Source organism: Python bivittatus, unplaced genomic scaffold (assembly GCF_059951505.1).
Source record: "Python bivittatus isolate LINGU-HERP-01145 unplaced genomic scaffold, Pbiv_v1 ctg000480_np1212, whole genome shotgun sequence".
Lineage (NCBI taxonomy): Eukaryota > Metazoa > Chordata > Lepidosauria > Squamata > Pythonidae > Python > Python bivittatus.
This window is the reverse complement of record NW_028277075.1, coordinates 24,059,558-24,081,010: the sequence shown is the minus strand read 5'-3', so window position 1 is coordinate 24,081,010 and position 21,453 is coordinate 24,059,558. Positions and strand designations below refer to the sequence as shown.

General features: G+C 38.6%; 1 protein-coding gene across 1 annotated transcript in view; it reads left to right on the top strand.

Moving 5' to 3' along the window:
* The first annotated feature begins 3,847 nt into the window (after positions 1-3,847).
* RMDN3 (regulator of microtubule dynamics 3) overlaps positions 3,848-21,453 on the top strand; it is a 42,558-nt gene continuing 24,952 nt past the window's right edge. The window contains exons 1-7 of the mRNA XM_007430073.4: positions 3,848-3,994; positions 6,360-6,568; positions 8,053-8,248; positions 9,106-9,252; positions 10,278-10,545; positions 11,756-11,858; positions 12,793-12,853. Coding sequence (XP_007430135.2) covers positions 6,367-6,568; positions 8,053-8,248; positions 9,106-9,252; positions 10,278-10,545; positions 11,756-11,858; positions 12,793-12,853 — 977 coding nt within the window. The 5' untranslated portion in view covers positions 3,848-3,994; positions 6,360-6,366. The remainder of the gene's footprint in view (positions 3,995-6,359; positions 6,569-8,052; positions 8,249-9,105; positions 9,253-10,277; positions 10,546-11,755; positions 11,859-12,792; positions 12,854-21,453) is intronic.

Below are 21,453 nucleotides of genomic sequence, written 5' to 3'. Positions count from 1 at the left end.
AGAGAGCACCAAGGACTCCACAGTTCAACCCTGAGCTACATATATTCTCTTCTATTGAAAGAAAGAATTTACAAACAGTTGCTTGGCATTTGCATAATAGCAACTGGAAATAAAATGATGTTCCAGATGAAGAATTGCTGTTATTGTAGCATCGCAACCGATAACAGGTTTGAGAGGCAAAGATTTGCTGCCTTGCAAGCTGGAAGCAATGACAGTGTCCCAACCCAACTAGTCCTGTCACACTAGTGTTCAGAGATATACAGCTTCTGAATTATAGAGACATTGTGATAAGAAAGAATTAAAAGACCTCCTAATTGACTATATCCACACAATTGCAGATTTCTTGCTTTGGCAACATTTATACATGAAACAAATAACAAAGAAAAGGCTGAAACTTGCTCTGAGGTACAGCTCTGAAAATGGTGGTCCTTGACTTATGACCACAATAGGGACTGGAAAATTGTTAAATGGTGTGGTCGTTAAGTGAGACGTCATGTGACCGCACCCAATTTTTTTCACATTTTTGTGGTGGTTGTTAAGTGAATCACCATGTTCATTAAGTCAATCATGTGTATCGTTAAGTGAATCATGCAATTTCCCATTGATTTTGCTTGCCGGAACCTGGCTGGGAAGGTTGCAAATGGCGATCATGTCACCCATGGGACACTGCAACCTTTGTAAATATATGCCAGTTGCCAAGCGCCTGAATTTTGATCACATGACTGCAGGGATTACTTCCTTGGGACATGCAACAATCATAAGTGTGAGGATCAATCATAAGTCACTTTTTTCAGCACCACTGTAACTTCAAATGGTCACTAAACGAATGGTCATAAGTTGAGGACTACCTGTAGTGAGGTGCTTGCTGGAAATTAGAGGTAGGTAAACAGCTCTAGCATGTCCAGTTGCACTACCATTCTTAGGGCCAAATTAAGCCACACACAGGAAATGTAGGAACTATCTTGTTTCTTTTATTGAAATGCAGCCATTTGTGGATCAGTTTGTGGATCAAGCCACAGCAGGGAGAGCATTGTTTAACATATTCTACTGTACACAGTCCCTACTTTCAAGGTACATCATACATTATCCAACAGAGATGCCACCCAACTGGAGAAGGTACAGGATCAAAAAACTGTGACCAGAAAAAGGCCTATGAGAAAGAGCTAAGGACTAAGCACACTGAATGCTACAATTAAATGTTAATGACTTGTCTCATTTTCAGGGTTTCAGGGTTAAAAAACAGCAAATTAGAGAGTGTGTGAAACACCCATAAATGTTAAGACAAGGTTATTTTTGGTATGCATGTATTGTCTCATTCAGTTTATGAGAACTCTTTGAGGTCATAATGCCAGCCCCTCAAATTCTAGATCCAGAATAGTTTAAAACTAACCTTATGCATACTTACCTGTAAGACCCACTTCATTTACTAGGAATTTTGCATTCTAATGGCATGAATTTTATAAGAAATCCACAAGGATGTTGTGAGGATCATAAGAACAGGGATGTGGTTTAATTTATGTATGTTCTGATATTACTTTCACAAAGGCAGATGTGCTGGCAACTCTACCCAAGTTCTAGCAGTATAATTCAGGCTATGATTTATTGTTTAGATAGAATCTTTAATATCCTTTAAGACCTAATTTTAAACTCCCACTGCTTTGATCCTCTATTATTCCTTCACTGATAACAAAAGGATAACAAATTATACTCCGAAGCCTTGCTGCAGAATCATTTCCTTTTCCCATTCAGCTCTACAGATCTATCTAATGAAATCTATTCTATTTGCTTTCACCAAATGATCCTGTGTCACCAATAAGACTTGACAGACCAAGAGGAGATTTCTAATAGCACTGACTAGAATGTTCACAGTCTTAAGCTATGGCTTTACATCATGCTGTTTTATTATTTGAGCATGAAACAAAGCAATTTTTAAAACAACAATCATTTAGTAGCCAGAAAGTATTTCAGAAGTTTAAACAAGTAGCAAAAATAGAAGAGCTGAAAAATCTTACCTCATGAATTGTAAAAGTAGTCCCTGAGTTAAAAACACCCAGGTTACAGACAACCCATAGTTAAGAACAGAGCCTGTTGTAGCAAAATTTGAGTTGAATGCACAATGATTTGAATTAAATACACAATGGTTCGAGTTCATTACACAATACTACTTCCACAGCATTATACAATAATACTCTTCCGGCTTACAGACCTTGGGAACAGATCATTCTTAAACTGGAGACTACCTGTAGTTTATTTGTCTCAATCACATGCTAAATACTATACAATACTGAATATTAAAAAAGGATCTTTTCTTACTCAGAGATATTACAATAAAAATGTAAGAAAAGCTTCTATTGGCTTCCACCAAATGTTTGGGCAAATATGTAGGCTGGTGTAAACCCAATCAGGACCTGTGAAGCAAGTATACTGCTTAACATAAAAAATAAAACAGGACAGTAGTGTCATGCTTACAATTCTATGGCCCAAAAGACTGGTGGAAAAAATATCAATATTGCCTCTGTATAAAACACGTATAGCTTTGTTTTGAATAAATAAACATGTTATATATGTGCCATATTGGCATACATATAACATGCTTATTTATTCAAAAAAGATTATAAACAAAGCTTTCATTTAATAAATAAATAAATAAATAAATAAATAAATAAATAAATAAAATGAAAGAGTTGCTCTGAGGCAGATCACTTTGCCCACATAAGTATTACTTAAGGTTTCCCAATTTGGAGATACCTTACTATTTAATACATTTGAAATGGATATCTGATGTGATCAAATGTGTTGTATGGCACTTTTATTTCCCAAGTTTCAATAAAATGCCAATAAGAAGACTTGAGATGAGACTTCTGATGAATAGCAGATGTATTTTGATCAAGACACAGCTGGGTGACCCCAATCAACACATTAACAAGAGATGTTGATGGAATCACACCTCACAAAACAAACATCAGAGGCTTTATAGACATTTAAATCTGTAATCAGATAGTATATCCCCTCATACCCATACAAGGGATTTTTGGGCCGGTCTGAGCAAGTGAAAGGTGGTTCTTAGGAAGGTAAACTTAAATGTAACTTTTTCTTCTGGTTACCAAGGGAATGGCATACCAGATTTTTCTTATCTTTCTCTAGAATGTAGGGCCTCACAACTGTTGCAAAAAGCTTGGTACAACAGCTTGTACTCGGCTAATTGCTTATTCGAAGACAATCGGGCATTCAGCAAAGAGATAAGGGGGGGGGAAGAAACCAGTGCTCTTTACAAAACAAAAGCAAGTTAACCCTTTAGAAATAAAATAGAGTGCACTGTTACAGGTATGGTTATACATTATGTGAAGCATATATATATATATATATATATATAAAATTGTGTATATATAGAATATAAAATTGTGTATCAAAATAATGCCCTTCAGTGTCTTATGTAAAAACTCTTCCACCTTCAAATATAGGAAACTGGTAGCACTTTTTCTGACTAACAAGTTTTATTAAAAGGCATATTCTTTCGTAAGCTGCAGCTCACTTGATCAAATGCACCATACGCCTTATAAATCTACGGGTATTCAGCTAACTCTAAATACCGGTACACAGATCTGTAAGTTATAACGCATACAAAGTGAATGCAACGGCTCGTTCGTATAAATTTAGCACACTCACTTCTCCTCTCTTCCTCATTGGCTCCTTAAACACATGCTTTGAAACAAACGGATTTACGAAATAGAGGCGTGGCTTTGCGTCAATTCTCCGCGACACTTTTTTTTTTAAACTGGGGAAAGAAACTCGTTTGTAAACGGCCGGGCAAAGTTGAAAGGCGAAGCCCAGCGGCGGGGCAGGGCGATGATATCATTGTAATGCGACTACGAGGGAGGGAGCGGTGCGGCTTCAGAGCAGGAAGGTGAATGGGAAAAAAACGCGGTGGACGGTGGCCGCTTGAGACCCTACCACGCAGGAAGCGAAGCGGTGTTGGGGATACTTAAATTACGCGGTGAGAGTCCCGCTTCTTTTTCCTGGTAGCTCCCTTTCTTTGGTTTGACTCTGCTGGCTTTATTTCTCCACAAGGCTCTTCTATGTGTGTCTGCCTTTCAGACGTAAACCTCACTGAGTACGTGAGGATTGCTCTCCGATAACCGTTCCTACGATTTTAAGGCAGAAAGACATGTGGTCAGGGGGCATACGCGATCCGTCTCGTTGGCGACACCAGACGCCTTGCTTTTCAGAGTGTGAATAGGCTAACACGGCTCCTCCCTCTCCCTCTGAAATGCAGAACCAATTGTGTTGGGGAGGCGCTGAGAGCTGGCGATTCCCCTGACACGTGCACTCTTCTTCGTCCGGGGGGAGAAAACGGGGTGCCCCACGGCGCGCTATTTCCCGCTGTCTCTGAGGACATCATATGGGTGGCGTGGATGATACGATGGTCGAGTCCCTTTATGTATAAGGAGGGAAATGTCATTGCGTGCTAGCGGTTTGTTTGACAGGTTTCAGTTCTAAACTGCGCGGGCAAGATCTGAATTTCCGTCTCCAATAAATTTGATGACTGGGTTGCTCACATTTCGTTCCCCACCACGCCAGACGCAGGGATCCACCTATTGAGGTCCTTTGTATTGATCATGATTGATTGTTGTTGTTGTTTAGTCGTTAAGTTGTGTCCGACTCTTCGTGACCCCATGAACCATATTGCGCCAGGCCTTCCTGTCCTTCACTGCCTCCCTGAGTTTGCTCAGTTTCATGCTCATTGCTTCAGTGATGCTACCTAACCATCTCATCCTCTGCCGTCCTCTTCTCCTTTTGCCTTCAATGTTTCCCAGCATCAGGGTCTTCTCCAAAGAGATCTCTCTTCGCATTAGGTGACCAAAATATCTGAGCTTGAGCTTCATTATCGATCCTTCCAATGAGCAATCAGGGTTGATTTCCTTTAAGATTGACTGGTTTGACCTCCTAGCAGTCCAGGGGACTCTCAAGAGTCTTCTCCAGCACCACAGTTCAAAGGCATCAATTCTTCGGTGCTCGGCCTTTTTTATGGTCCAGCTCTCACAGCCATACATTACTACTGGAAAAACCATAGCTTTGACTATGTGGATCTTTGTCGGCAAGGTGACGTCTCTGCTTTTTAATATGCTATCTAGGCTTGCCATAGCTTTCCTCCCAAGGAGCAAGCGTCTTTTAATTTCATGGCTGCAGTCTCCGTCTGCGGTGATCTTGGAGCCCAAATAAATGAAGTCTGTTACTGCTTCCATTTCTACCCCTTCTATTTGCCAGGAATTGATGGGTCCAGATGCCATGATCTTAGTTTTTTTAATGTTGAGTTTCAAGCCAGCTTTTGCACTCTCCTCTTTATGTGCCATCAAATCATTTTCGACTCCTAGCGACCACATAGATAGATTTTCTCCATGAGTATTGACCATAGAAAAGGGAAACATACATGTGCATGTAAGTGACAGTTGTACTGTTGGTTTCATTGGTGTGCATGTTGACTTGGAAAACTTGGCCTGCAAAGAAAAATGTGGACAGAGTTCTTTGAAATGGTTGCACGCTCTGAGGTTAGGTCCTGCATCCTGCTTTGAAATGGAAGCATTAGAGTAGTTGCTTGGTTTGTCATTTCATAGTATAGGAAGACACATGAAGCTTTTTAATCGGAAGCTCCATTCTAGTATAGATGCTCCCCAGGTTGTATAAGACCTGACTTACATAAATTGGACTTCATGCAGCTATATCTATAAGACGCATAATTTTCAAGGTTTGTAAAAAGAAATGTGTTATGCATGCATCCAAAGCAATAGGGGGCATAGATGAATACAACAGAGTGAAACCTTAAGATGGGCAGCAACTCCCACAAGAGACTATAAGGTAGAGGCTTTCATCTTCATCAGTTATCACTTGAGAAATTTGTAAGTTTGGTTTGGGGGGACAATGCTTGGTCAGGTTCCAGTTTATGCAAAAATCAAGTTATACAAAGATTTCAAAAACTGATACATATGTTGGGGAGTGCCTAAAGTCACGTGATTTTCAATATCCAGTGTCTTTAAACTATCCTGCGTCTTCAAGCAATTATATAGGCAAAGTCTAAATTTTAAGGAAATGTTCTAATACTTTCTCAGAGTAGAATCTAATTCTAATTGAAATTAAGCAAGAAATTGCCATTGTCACCAAGCATTATTTAATTTATTTTTTAAAGCAATCTACTGTCAAGCATACATGGTTGAGACAATGAAAGTTATGTTGCCATGTGCTGCCCTTAAAATACATAAGAGAAGGTTTTAAGTATTTTGGGTTCACATGGGTTACTTTTAACATGATATGATGTAGGTCTTTCTCCTGCATGGACTAAACCTGTACTATTTAATTTACTTCAGATGAATCATGTCCAAAGCAGGGGTCTTTCGTGTGGGACTTGGTGTAGTTCTGGGAGCAGCCGCAGGAATAGGTCTCATCTTTTACTTCTACAAACAGAAGAGAAAGAAGTCCAGTCAGAAAAGCAACCCAAGATACCCAAATGTACATTGTCAGCAAAATGCTATGTATGATCAGGAACATGCAGAAACCCTTCAACCTTATAATCAGGGTAAGTTGGTGATTAATTTATTTTGCATTTTTATTTATTCAAGACTGCACTTACTCAGAGTAGTAAGAGATTGTATTAGATCATTATTCCTCACTGAATTTGAAATTCAGTGCCAGTGTTTTCTACTACTTTGCTTAATTCCACTGTAGATACGATTTGAGATCATGATCCCTGTATTCTCCTAAATGAAATCATGAATTCTATTCCGATTATTTTAAAATAATTTCAACAGTGCACACAGGGCTTTTTTGTATGATTAGGAACATAACAAAGCATTTCTATTTATATGTTAGGTTTAATACATGAAGATTCTTCTTCCATGCCACTTACCAGAAAAATAAAGGCTATTTACCGAGACAGCAACTTGCTGTTTTTTGGTGTCATCAGAATTATTATGAGATACATTGTTCCTAAAGCTAGACTTGGGCTCTGATTTCTCAGTTCAGGCACATTTCTCTGGGTCTGTGTGTGAAATATCTCTGTCTATGTGTGAAATTGGTCCCTTTCTTGCTGCTTGAGTGAATCCCAAGACTTCTGGAAGTTAACATCCACAAAAGCATAAAATTGTGTAAGTAGAACATAATAAGAATATTGTAAAAATAAACAAAAGAGGTATAAGTATTAGTTTTACATCAGATAGCATCAACCCACATAACCAACTCCAGCATTCAAAGGCCCTTCAGAATAAGGGCCTTTGAAAGCTTGATTGACACAACTGGTTTCATTTCAGAAGTCAATTTGATCTTCAGGGGGAGGCTGCTCCATAGGGACCACCAGCTATAAAACTGTGTCCCCAGGCTCCTCAGCTCATATGGAACAGCAATTCACAGCATTCCTACTTGGACAAATATATAGGACAAGTCAGCTCTACCTGGAAAAGGTGGCCAAGCCATTTGGGGATTTAATAGTCTCTCCTGGCAACCAGTGTCATACCCACAATATCAGTGTAACTCAGTAATGGCTCTCAGTGGTCAGCACAACTGCTCCTAAACAAAGACAAGATTCAGCAGCCTTCAGCTATATGCATGAGGCCCAAGATTACTTAGGACAGGCCCATGGTCACTGTAGAAATCCTGAGCCCTGCCAGATGTGCTGCCTAAAAATTGAGGTTCCTCAGCACTAATATTCAGGGAAACTCCCGTGCCAGCCCTGTAACAAAACCCATCAGCTCACAAAGAGATCTTGCCTTAGAGCAGGACAGGCAGTCCATGAACAGGATCCCTATCCTGTCTCTACATACCAGCCTAACACAAAGGTATTCACACCCCATCAGCCCCAGAAATTAAATTGAGATTTGTTTATAGTAGATTGATTAAGAAATAACTGGATATAAAATTAGGATCCAGGACTACTAATCAAATGCATGTATGCAGCTCTGGGTTTTGTCCACATATCTAGAATTTCAAAAATTAACCACTAGCAGCAGTATTGTGCAGTTCAGGTGAAGTAACCTTTTTGTAATTATTTCATTTTTCTCACACTAGTTCCATGGATGAGACCAGAACCAGTGGAGGGCGGTGATAGTGTTCCATATACATCCCTTCTAAAACATGAAGAGCAGTCTGAAGTCCTGAACCGTCTTGATTTAGTGCTCAGAAGCCTTATAGAGCTACGACATGAAGTGGAGGAATTACGGAATAGCCTACAGAGTTTAGCTGGAGGAATTATTGGAGAAGTCAGGTTTGTATCAGTTTTTCTCAGATTCCAGGCTGCAGAAGATTCCAGGTTGCAGAATCCAGTGACTATTGGTTAAGATTTGTGTGTGATCACTAGGTGACAGCTTTACTCTTGCTGTTGGATGCAGAGCAGTTAGTTTCCTAGTGTAGCCTCACTAATGCTCCCTTTGGATATAGCTTCATTTTGGTTTTTTAGTAGAAGAAAGAACTGCAGCCTAATAATTCTGAATGTCAAAACAACTGTTGTATCAGATACAATTATTGCTTCATTTTGTAGCAGTGTAAGAAATAGGAGACAGTCCTGTCTAAGAGAAAGGATGTGGGAAACAGGCAAAGCCTTTATTTTAAAGCTGTACATACAATTTTAATCTGAAACACTGAGCTTCCAGTCATTTAGCCTGAGTTAGTAAGTGCTCATTTTACAATTAGTTCTACTTTCTTCATGATAATAAAATTATAGTTAATAAGAAATAAGAAGTATGACTGTTTCAAGAGAATGTGTTTTTCCTGTATTATTTTTGCAGTAATGTTGATGTACTAGGTTCTTTATCCCTCCTTTTGGGTTCTCCCCAGTCTTTTCTTTTCCTATGCTGCTGCTGAGAGAAATGGATCTGAATATTCTGTTTCCATGTTACATTAACCCCACTTTATTATATGGATGCTAAACTTTGATCAATCCTCCCATTTTTGAAGGGGAAAAGCAAAGCATACATTTCTTAAATATGTCTGTTTTGGAGTTGGAGTCATTTTGAATTGTACTGAACAGAACAAAAAATCATTTTGATGGTTAGGAAAAAGAAGGGAAAATGGGCCATGGAATATCGTAAGGCTCTATTGTCATGCTAATCTCTAACCTTGCAGGTCCCATCTAGAAGAAAGCCAAAAGGTTACTCGGCGGAGACGTTTTATATATCCCAGAGAAAGAAGTGATTCCACAGGATCCAGCTCAATATATTTCACAGCCAGCTCAGGAGCAGCCAACACAGATGATGGAGAAAGTGAGGGGGGGTAAGGAACATTTAGTTTAGAACAAGGAATAGTTAAATTTAATATTGCCTGATCAACAGAACAAGGCAATAGTAAAACATTTAATTTGCATTTGCTGTCAGAACATCAAGGGTAAGGCTGAAAATGAGAATTATGAGCCTTTTTTTTTTTTTTGGTCCCTTTATGTCAGTCTTGATTTCTGGCAATTGCTTGGACATCTTGGCAGCATTTTTGGAAGTACTTTGCCCTTGCCTCCTTCCTAGGGCTAAGAGAGAGTGATCGGTCCAAAGCCACCTAGCTGGCTTTATGCTTAAGGCAGGACTAGAACTCCTAGTCTCTCCGTTTCTAGCTCAGTGCCTTTAACCTACATCAAACTGGCTTTTAAGATTAAGATTAATGTTAATATTAATATTTTTATATTAAGGAGTCCTAATATTTTAGGTGTTTTTTTTCTGATACATTGTAGTCATATATTCAGTAGGTATCAGAGTGATAATCATGTATCCATATTGTGGCTCAGAAATAATAGTTCCAAGTCAGGCTTTGAGGCATTTAGTACTTAATATATTTATATCTACCTTTGACATATTAGCTACATTCCCATACAGGGTGAGCTAAGAGTTTCAAGAAGACTTGATGATTGAATCAATTACATGTTTATATATACCACCCATTTGTGCCCACTAGGCTCATTCTGCTTGGGTCAACATCTGAAAGTTAACTAAATTTTCAAACTGGGGTTACTTACTTGCTCTTTAAAAACCCAGGATTCATAAGTCAGGAGCAAGTCTTGGTTTGCCATCTTCATTTAAGGAACACAAAAAGCCAATGACCCAGATTCAAATAATATTAGCATTCAGTTTCTTGTTAGTTTAGTGGTATGTGTAAAATGGCAGGAGCCAGTTAGAATAAGTGGGATACACTGCTTGCTCATAGTGAGCTAGAATTCTTACTGTTGAATTTTAATTTAGACATTGATTGTTTGATTTTTAAATTCTGCATATGCTTGACATCATGGTAGTATAAATACTATGTTTCCTTTAAAGCTATACTACAGCCAATGCAGAATCCGATTATGATAGGGAATCTGATAAAGAGAGTGATGAAGGAGAAGATGAAATCAGCTGTGAAACAATTAGAACTGCAAGGAGAGATTCCCTGGACCTTGTCAATGAAGATGAAGCAGCGTTGAGTTTGGACACTGCTTCAGAAGAAGAACTTGCTCAGTTGCTGCACCAAGCAGATCGCTTACACAGAGGCACTGACCAGGAGAAGAGAGAAGGATTCCAACTACTGCTTAACAATAAACCTGTGGTAAACTTCACTCTTAATTGCTTTTTCTGAAATAAGTTGGTATTGAATTAACATGCAGAGAAGGATAGAGTTGGGCAAAGTCCTGCCTAAACCATACTGGTAAATGAGCCCAAACATCTAAATGCAAACTAACCTATGCTCCTTGGAAGCAATTAGAATCCTCAGTACTCCTGAGACTTGGCCTAATTTAAGTATTGAATTACATTTGTTTCCTGTAAATTAAATTATTTAGTAGTAAATAAGAATATTTACTCTAATAAGAATGAAATTTGAGCATCTCTAGGTCAATAGCAAAGCTGTCATCAGACTTATTTTCCCACTAAAGACAATTGTTCTACAAAGTTATATGTCCGAACTTGTTTTATATTTCCAAAAAAGATATTTATTAATTTTTAAGATGCAACAGATTTTAGTTTATTTGCTGTGTTAACATAAGCAAGAAAAATAGTTTACTACTTAGGGCAATAGTTCCCAAATTTGTTTACAGAGAAGGAAGCTCACCTTCAAAATTTTGTTTTTACACCCATACTCCTATTTTTTAAAATGTGCCAATCATATTCCTTTGAGATACTATAGTAAACAACCTCTTGCTTCCATTCCAAGGTTGTCCTCACTAAATGCTGAAAACTAGATGCTGGGTTTAAAATTGGACCCACTGCCATGGTCAGTCTGCCATAATTTTCTTTCCGGACAGACAAATATTCAGAATTCAAAATCAGTTTTTGCTCAGTTTGTCCACTGTTAACAAGCAAGGCATTTTGCCTATTTGGTCTTTGGCCCATGTTAATAACTTGATGATAAGTAAAAGTATCATCTATTTAAGGCATTCTTCCCCAATTTGCTACTTTCAATTGAACTGGACTTCAATTTCCAGATTTCCCAGTTCAGAATTCTAGAAGTTAAAATCCAATGTATCTGGAGGGTGCCAAGTTAGGGAAGAGAATTTAAGGCTTGTCCTAGGAAAGGTGCTACTTTTTTCTTATATCTGACATAAAAGAAGCCTAAAATTTCTTTGTACTTAAGACAAATAAAAGAGTTTTAAAAGAATTATTGATTTTACAAATCCAGTTAGTCCACCTTGCAACCCAGATCTTCACAAAGCATTAAAATTTAGCCCTGAAACAATATGCTGTATGGTATACTTGTCACTTGCCTCAATCTAGAGGAAATGAAATACAAACATGTAAATTAGCATTCATTCTATCTACAGTATGGTGACAAGCAGGATTTCCTTTGGCATCTGGCCCGAGCTTATAGTGATATGTATGAAATCACAGAGGACACAGATGAGAAGAAATCCTATGCATGTGATGGTAAGAAGACATTTTAAGATTAGTGGGGTTTTTTTACCAAGGTAAAATGTTACAATGGTGCTGAACAAATGGAGATTATGACCAGTCCTCAGAGTTCCAGCTGTCCCAGCACCCCTGCAGTCATGATCATGATCTGGTAAAATTCAACCAGACACTTATTTGCCTAACCTGGAAAATATTTTCTGGAAGCAACATTTTACTGAAGTTTATTCATGTTGTTATAAAAAGAATTTATACATAAAAAACAAGTAGATTGAAAACAGTTCAGATAAACAGAAAACAATATTGCTTCACAAGTGCTGCAGTTATCTTTACTGCAAATATATTGTGCATTTGTGCTAGCTCACACTTCTGATTCTGGTCCCAGCTGTAGGCTGCTTTTCAGCTTTCTGAACATAAGAATATCTCAGTTGTCCAACTTCCTTTGCTTCTTACGTTGTCTCCTTTATATTTCCGTTAAGTGGCCATTTGCTTCTCATAGTAGAAATCATGTCCACTGTGTATTGAAATCCAAATCCCAGCTCATCTGCAGGCTGAATTTTGCCTGCATTGAATACTCTCTCTTGAATGTGATTGTATGTAATGTGTATCTTTAGTTCTAAATCTAGTTATAGGCTGAAAGCCATCTACTGTTGCCCTAATAAGAGATACTTTTATGTATGTTGAAAGTGCGGTTTGAAACCAAAGAGTTTGACTTTAATAGAAAGCAGCAAGAATCTTCCAGCTTTGCTTTGTGCTCTGGAAGAATTACAGTTAAATCCTTACAGGTAGTATTTACTGAAGTAGCAGGCTACAAAGCATACAGATTTTTTTAGGCATTTTATGTGACAGCTCAATATTATGTAGTTGTTTTTTTGAGATAATGAATGTGTAAGATTTCATACAATGTTAAATCTCCATTTGACAAAGATTAAAAAGTTGGATTATATTGCAGGCAAAGAAGAGGCCGAAATGGCTCTGCAGTTAGGAGATCAAAGTGCTGAGTGTCACCAATGGTATGTGGTTATTTACTTTATATAGATAAGGAAAAAGAGAAAACTATTTTACATCTTATATTTCTATATTATACCACACTTAGAAAAAAAACTCTGCCAGGAATGCAGCCCAGATCAAGAGTTACTGAATTCTAAATTATGCAAGATTAAATTACCCTCCTCCTGTGAATATTTGTTCATTTGGCAGAAGAGTCCCTGAGTTCACTGATAGTACTGGTTATTATTACAGGTAGTCCTTTACCTACAACCTTTCATTCAGTGACCATTTGAAGTTACAATGGTGCTGAACAAATGGTGATTATGACCAGTCCTCAGAATTCCAGCTGTCCCAGCACCCCTGCAGTCACATGATCGCTATCTGGGCATTGGCAACCGGTTCACATTTATGACTGGTTGCAGTGCCCCACAATCACAATTGTCATTTGCAACTTCCTTGACGGCTTTATGAAAGTCAGTGGGGAAGCCAGAAGGGAAGGTCACAAGACACTGTTGTGGGAAGCTGGCAGGAAGTTGCCTCACCTAACGACTGGGATTTGGTTAACAATGGCAACTGGGACTATAGGGATTGCTGTCGCTAAGCGATGTGGTCATGCTTTACAACTGCATCACTTAGCGACAGAAATTCTGGTCCCAATTGCTGTCATAAGTCAAGAACTACCTGTAATCAACATGGTAAATTTCTTCCTCCTCCACCCTTAGCTCTCAATCGCTATCAACAAACAGGCTCAGAACACTTATTCAGGAGGATTATACTATCTGTCTATATGAATGTCTATCCATCCACCTATCACTGTTAGTGAGTGATGGGTGTCCTTCATTCTGAAAATGTAGTTGGTGTTACTCTCTCATGAATTCTCCTCAATTAATTTACTGTTCTATCCTAATAAACATAAAAGAATTTTAGTACAAACTGTATGTCTAAATCATTTTACATATCTTAGCATAGAAAAATAATTTTATTGCTCTGATTGGCTACATGAAAACTATTATGCAAGTGGTAATAATTAACTCTTTTCCAAAAAAATAGAATTCTGTTGCAATCCAGCTCTGATTTTTACATTCTATTGAGATTGTATAATTGGGGTAAGATGCTTTGAGTTCTAAATGATATTAAAGATACTGAGTTCTAATTGATATTAAGCGCTCAGTGGGATGGAATGAGGTGAACTGTATTAGCAGAAGTACATATAGGACTACGTGGCTGCCAAAGATCCAGAAAGTTGTTCTTTTTTGTAAAATGCAAGATAGAAAATGCTTTATAGATGAATTCTGCAGCAAACAGTGCTAATGCTACAGCTCTTAACTCCTTGTATTCTGGCTATCAAAATGTGTGAGGTAGGAAGCTGCCATAGTGTCTGTCCACATATGGACATCCATTCTGCCTTTTCTGCTAGGCAGGAATTATTGGGAAAAACTGGATTCTTTCTAGATCTCACCTATCAACTCTCAGGTGTAGTCAAACTTTTTTTAAAAAAAGCTAAACATTGGCAGCACTGTGAACTGAAGACATCTTCTCCATGCTGTGCAAGACAGTTTTTACTGCATTGTCATTTCTATTCAGAAGACTCCATATGCTTCTAAAGGAAAGGAAAGTCCAGAGCAGAAGTGTACAAGAATTTTCTCCAGAGGAATTTGTCTGTCTGTCTATCAAAATTGTCACCACCCATCTAGTTGAAATGACTCTGGGTGGTTTACAGCGGAGATAAAATTCATTAAAATACAATATAAAACAGTCTTAATAATAAATAGCTTCCAAGAAAGATGGAGAATTGGGGAATAATTCAAGGGAGCGTTGTCAGGGTGCTAACCGCCCCCAAGGACAGTTAGTGCCCATATCACCCCATGCATACTGGCAGAGCCAGGTCTTTAAACCTTTTCAGAAAGCCGGGAGGGTAGGGGCCCCGCTGCCCCTCTGGGTGGAGGATATTCCAAAGGGCAGGGGCAAGGGCAGAGAAGGCTTTCCTCCTGGACCTCGCCAGCTGAATCACATTTGTCCTTTGAAAGACATGCTGGGGGCTGCACTGAAAATTAAGTGAAGGGAGGAGAGAAGCTAAACTAATTGTAATTAAATGAAATCAAAATTGAATTACTTTAATATTGCAAATATAATTATTACACACTTGTATTAAATATATACTTTGGCAGAAATTTTTAGAGGCTTTAGGGTTGCACACTAGGCTTTTGGGGGGGCCATGGTCCTGAGGCTATATGCTTCAGGAATAGAGCAGCAGCAGGAGAGGCAGAGCTTCATAGACCATGCGAGGTAGACCTCACTTAGCAACTGCCTTGGGTGGCAACCCTTTGAAGTTAACAACGGTGATGAAAAGGTAACTTTGCGACCAGTGCCCACATTTACAAACTTTGCAGTCTCTCAGTCACATGTTTGCCATTACAATCAGTCAGTACACATTGTCCTGGGTCTGACCTTTCTCCCCTGCCCCCATCACAGAGCAGAGAGATTGCTTAAACATGCAAACTCTTCCTGAGCTGCTTTTTTCCACAGTGCTTCCCCAAAAGGTGCTAACTGCAAATTAACAAGCTCAGCTCTGTGACCTTAATTAGTTAGTGCCTAGCTGCTGCCTATAACTGCCAAGACTTTAATCATTTTCACACCTTCTGGTTTTATTTGCCTCCTAAGTGGCTGGTGGCTCGGAGCTGCACATTCCTTTCAATGTGTATTCCCCATTGTGTGCCTGCTTACTCTCTTGTAATCCCTTTCTTTCCAATGAATGTAAATACAAACATTAATTCCCTTCTTGCTAATTAGCCCACCACCAGAGTGAGCATTGCAAAGGGTGGAGGAGTAGTGAAAAGGAAAGCTGAAGTAGAACCATAAGCATAGACACGGTCACGTGATTTTCCACTTAGTGACTGGGTCACTTAGCGACTGAATTGCCAGTCCCAATTGTGGTTGCTAAACGAGGACTACCTGTACTAGATATTATCTGTAAAGACAATACTCTTTTTGTGCAATGGAGCACATGGGAAATGTATCTTCAAACAAGTTTGGTGGCTGATTTTTATATAAAATACTAATTTAGTTCTAATGTTTAATCATGTAGTTCAGAAAGAGAAACATGCAAGAAGGGTCAAAAACTGGGACAACTCTGAAATGCATAGCAATTGTTTAATTTGCTGAATTGCCAATATACAAATTCTCAAAGCTAGCAAAAGAAGAAAAACATTGAATTCCCTTTCTATATTAGGATGTCTGTAGCCTCTTCATTCCTTAAAAACGTACTGTCTGAATTAAAAACCAAGATGGGAGATTGCATATTTGTTTTGGCTTCAGAATTTGATGTTTTAGGAAGAGCTGGAAGTACAGCTAGAACATTAGGGGATTTTAGTATTCTCTTGAGGGAAGAGGGTGCAGATGTAGCAACATCAGTTTATTCATATCGTTTTAAAAATATTTACTGAAAGCTTACAAAGCTGTCTGCATTACAAAAAGAGTGAGCTGGCCTTCAGACTAAATGGAGTTTATCATAGGGGATGTCTGGCTTTAGAAGGACAGAGATGTTTAATTAGAAACACTGCAGCACTTAAGCTTTCCAGAGTTGAATTGCTTCTAAATAGTATCCTTGTATTTTTGTGAACTGAATTTAAAATGTATTTTTTGACTTACAGTTGACATTATTTTAGGATAACTTGACCATCACCAAAACTTGTTGATCTGAAGCAAAGTTTTCATGTTCAGAACTGCATAGAGAATTAAACTTATGTTCTTCATGATATGATATGATATGATGGAAGGGGCCATGGAATCCAACTCCAGAATCCAACTAAAAAATCCACACACAATAATTGTCCATCATATTCTTGAACACATAGTGCAGGGAAGCTCACCACTTCTCTGAGTAATTGGATCTATTAACAGACTGCACTTACTATTGGAAATCTTTTTTTGCAACATCCATTATTATTCTGACTCCTGCTTTCTGGGAGGATAGAGAACAAGTCTTGGCCTTCCTATGTAGGACATACTTTCACATACTTCAAGAAGGCTATCTTATTCTCCTTTTGAGTTTTTATTTTCAGGTCTAAATATTCCCAATTCTTCTTCATTGTGCCTGTCTATTTCTCTTCCTGTTTGTCCATGTCCTTAAAATATGGTATCCAGAATTGGGCACAGTACTCAAGGTGGGATGTAATTTTATTTGTTTGTTTGTTTATTATTTGATTTATAAGACAGCAGAACTCAACACAGGCCTTGGGTGGCATATAATTAAAAACCAGTACAATAAACAGACAAAAGAGACCATAAACTTAAAAATTACCATATTTATCAGTGTATAACCTCCACCTTAATTTTAAGAAGGACGTTTGAGTAAAAAAAATTAAAATAAATGACTTGGAAGCAAAATAAAAGGAGCTCTGAACTTTTTGTTTATTAATATTTATACCACTTATAAGGTAAACACATAATATGAAAGAAAAAGCACCTCTTTGAACGAAAAAACTTAGATATTATAAGTTTTTACAAAAATTTTAATCAGAATCACTGCTGCCTTGGAAATCCATGAAACTCTTCGTCTTCACTGCTATCTTCAAAATCAAACTGAACACTGCTGCTTTCACTGCTACTGTCTTCATAAATCAGTTCATCTTCTGACCACCCAAAGCATTGCTTATGCCACATTTCTTAAAAGATTTGATAACAATATCTTGTTTAACTGCATCCCATGAAGTCTTTATCAATTCTTTTGAAATGCTAGGCCTTTTCATTCACCCAGAATTTGTAACTTCATGTTGATTTTCATCACACATGTATTTATTCTGTTCTTCACACATAAAGGCTTTGAAGGGCTTGTTAATGGACACATCTAATGGCTGTAATTGTGATGTAAGTCCTCCTGGAATGACTGCTATATCTGTTTTGCACTTTTGAAATTCTTTCTTCGTTGGCTCTGTAAGATGAGATCTAAATGCGTCCAATACTAATAAGTATGACTTCTTTAACAAAATACTTGGGCGCTTCCCCCACACATGTTTAATCCAAAGCTTCATGCCTTCTTCATCCATCCAAACTGCATTTTGTTTTTGATAATTTCTTGATTTTTTTCTTCATTTTTTCGCCACCCTTGTATTGTGCATTCTGTTGGTGGCTCTCCAAAATGCCTTGCTGCAGCCCTGTTTCCATGTTGCTTGGTATATTCCACAACCTTTAACTTGAAACCAGCTGTATATGCTAAATGCTTTTGTCTTGATTCCATTCCCGTGTGGTTCACCCACCGCTCATGCGCAGTTCACAGTAGGGTTTGTGCTCCTCTGAGAATCTAATGCCACCACTGATCTGACAGGAGGTGGAGCTCAGGCGGTAGCGCGAGCGATGGAGAGCGGTGGTTTTCCCTCGCTCGCCCACCGCTCACCTCCTGATTTGGGGCCCTGTTCCTAACAGGCCACAGACCGGTACCAGTCCACGGCCCAGGGATTGGGGACTCCTGTGCTAAATGCTTTTGTCTTGATTCCATTAGGGATACGATTGTTTTAAGAAACTGAAACAAGTAGTGTTTCACATCACCCACGTGGTCCAGCTCTCAGTGCATCAGAGCAAAGCACCGGCGCTTTGCTCTGACTCATTACTACATGCTGGAATGCTACAAAGAGAGGAGGGGAGCTTGCAGTACTTTAGCGACATCACCCGTGTGGTCCGGCGTGTAGTAATGAGTCAGAACAAAGCGCTGGCACTTTGCTCTGACACACTGAGTGCCAGACCAAGCGAGTGATGTTACTAAAGACTGCAAACAGAGGAGGCATGGTTTAAGTGCCATCATTCGGAGGAGGAGGTGGGAAGTGCGTGGTTGCAGCCCTGGTTACAGCCCTGGCTCAAATGAAGGCTCCACTCTCCCAGCCCTGCCGCTTGAGTATCGGCATATAACACGCAGCTAGGATTTCAGCCCCAAATTTTAGGGGGGAAAGTGCGTGTTATACACTGATAAATACAGTAAGCTAAACATAAGAAAGAAACAACATACCATAGCCCAGATAAACACTACATACCAAATGCTTATACCACCAGTCTATCTGAGAGCTTGGTGGAAAAACAGGTTTTTAAAGATTGTCTAAAGGTTTCCAGCATTGGGGTGGTCTGAACCTCCAAGGGGATGCTATTCTAGAGGGCAGGCTTTGTGACAGAGCCGACGCTCCTCCTAGGTCCCATTAGATGGCATTGCTTAATGGAGAAGGCATGAAGCATGCCTGCTCTGTTGCATCTTAGAAATCCAGAGTAAAATTGAATGATTAGTTTCTATGATTTGGAAATTATACTTGGTTGTTTCAGCCTAAAACTAGGATGCCTTTTTTGCAACACATCATACAGCTGTGGTATATTCAGTTTGGGTCAACTGTTATTCTGAGATTTTTTTCTCAAATACTTTTGCCAAGCCAGGTATCCTCCAACCTATCCTTATGCATTTGATTTGTTTCCCAAGTGAAGAACTTTGCATTTGTTTCTGTTCATTTTGCTACTTTTGACCTATTTTTCTAACCTATCAAAATGTTTTGGACGTTATTTCTGTCTTGTAGGTTGTTAACTATTCATCTTCTGCATGGTGACTTGACTTTGCTTCTGTGAGGTAGCAAGCATGGCAAAAGCTACATAATTTTTCTTGGCTTTATGCCGCCTCAAAACCTTGACCAGCAGCTCTAGTAACTGGAAACTACTTTTGCACATGCTTTCAGCATTCATGGAAGCCTCTTACAGCAGTTATGTTCTGTATTGAAGCACCAAGTTCTTTCACATGGATTTCTGTACAAATCTGGATATTTTTAATATACAAGGCTCCTTTTCCTCCCTTTTTATTGCTTCTGATCATTTTGAACAAGTTATATCATTTGATTAGAATGAGGTCCCCCCTGAAATGTGAATGACTCCTACTGTACTTTCAAAGAGTCTTAAAGACGTGGCTCTTTGCCTAAGCCTTTGGTGAGGATGACTGATGCCTCCCTTCTTCTTTTTTGTTCCCCACCAGATATTTTTCTTTGCCATTGTTGTTCTGTCTTGTGCTGTTTTGTTGTTGTTTGTATTGATTTTTGTTCTTTTTTTTTTTTTAACAATTGTAAACTGCTCAGAGTTGTTGAGAGTCAGGCGACATAAATTTAATAAATGATGGTGGTGGTGGTGGTGGTCCTGGGAATCATCCCATCAGTTCTTCTTTATTACTATTGTCATATTTCAAGGTCATCTTGTTTGTTTTTCATAATCTGAACTTTAATGTATAGACAAAAGCTTTTCTGTTCAAGCAAGCCATACTTTGGCTCAATGCAGTTTTTGGTAGTCTTAGTGAAGTGCAACCCACAGCATCCCAGGGCTCCATCATCTAGGTAACTCAGACCATGTTTCCAGAAACCAAACCAATGCCATTTCCATAGCCAGTCATTCATTTGCAGTCTTCTTCTGACTCTTTTTAGTTATCTTCCACTGACTGGAAGAATGGCTGAGAACACACCTGAGTCCCCAGGACTTTGAACTATACTTCAGGGTCTTTCTGCCTATGGTTTTTGATACCCTTATGATGTCCTTCTGGGCTCTCTGGTGGAATTGAGCCTTGGTTCTGCTGTCCTTGGTGGTGCTTAGAGATTACTATCATTGATATATTCACACTGGTTGCCAGTTGCTTATCATGCATGGTTTAAGGTGTTGATATTAACCTTTAAAACCTTAAACAGCTTACAGCCTGGTTCTCTGAGGTCTACTTCTCCCATTATGAACAAACTTTTAAAATATGTAGGATAGGTTCAGCTGAACCTTTCCCCACTGTCAGAGTGTTGCTTATTAGGCACATAGAAAAGGGCATTTTTGTGTATTTCTCCCAGGCTGTGGTATGCACTCTCTCAGGAATTGCATTTGACATCTTCCTCTTCTTGTGTTTAGAAAATCTTTAAAGATGTTTCTGCTTCATCAGGCATTTTATTGATATATTATAGTCTTGATTTTAGCTTTCAAAATGCAAGAGTTAAAAAGTATAATTTATTATTAGCTGCCTTGGATACTCATTTGAGTGGAAAAGAGTTATAAATCCAATCATTAAAGAAATAGAAATTCTTAAAAATAGTTTTCTAAGGACATTTTTGGCTACTGTTTCTTCCCCCAACCCCAGATCTAGTAGTTGATCTGATCAGAACAGCTTACTCGATTTACTGTGCACAGAAATGAAGGTCCTCAGGGATCCTGTGTTTATTTGAATGCAGAATGTTCTCTGATTCTGGATATTGAACTCTGCTTTCAGTCATTCACTTCCAAGGATAAGAACAGGGAAGCTGCATGTGATTCCGAGATCCTATTGGGATAAAGGCTTTCTTCTTGCATTGTTTACATTTCAAAAAAGACAACTCATTGAACTGCAACAGTCTTTATCTCATCAGCATTACTTGAGAGATCTTGTGCTGCTTTCCATAAGTTCATTTTTACTTTCACCATACAAGAAGCTTCCTTCATTTAGCCTCACTATTCTGCAATATAAGCACTGCTGCCTAATAACCTCTGAAATTCCACTTAAAGTCAATAATTAAACTTTAGCAAATAATAAATATGTGAACCGCAGCAACATTTAACACAGATGTCAAAACAGTTGACCTTCTCCAAGTCATAAGCTGTTGTT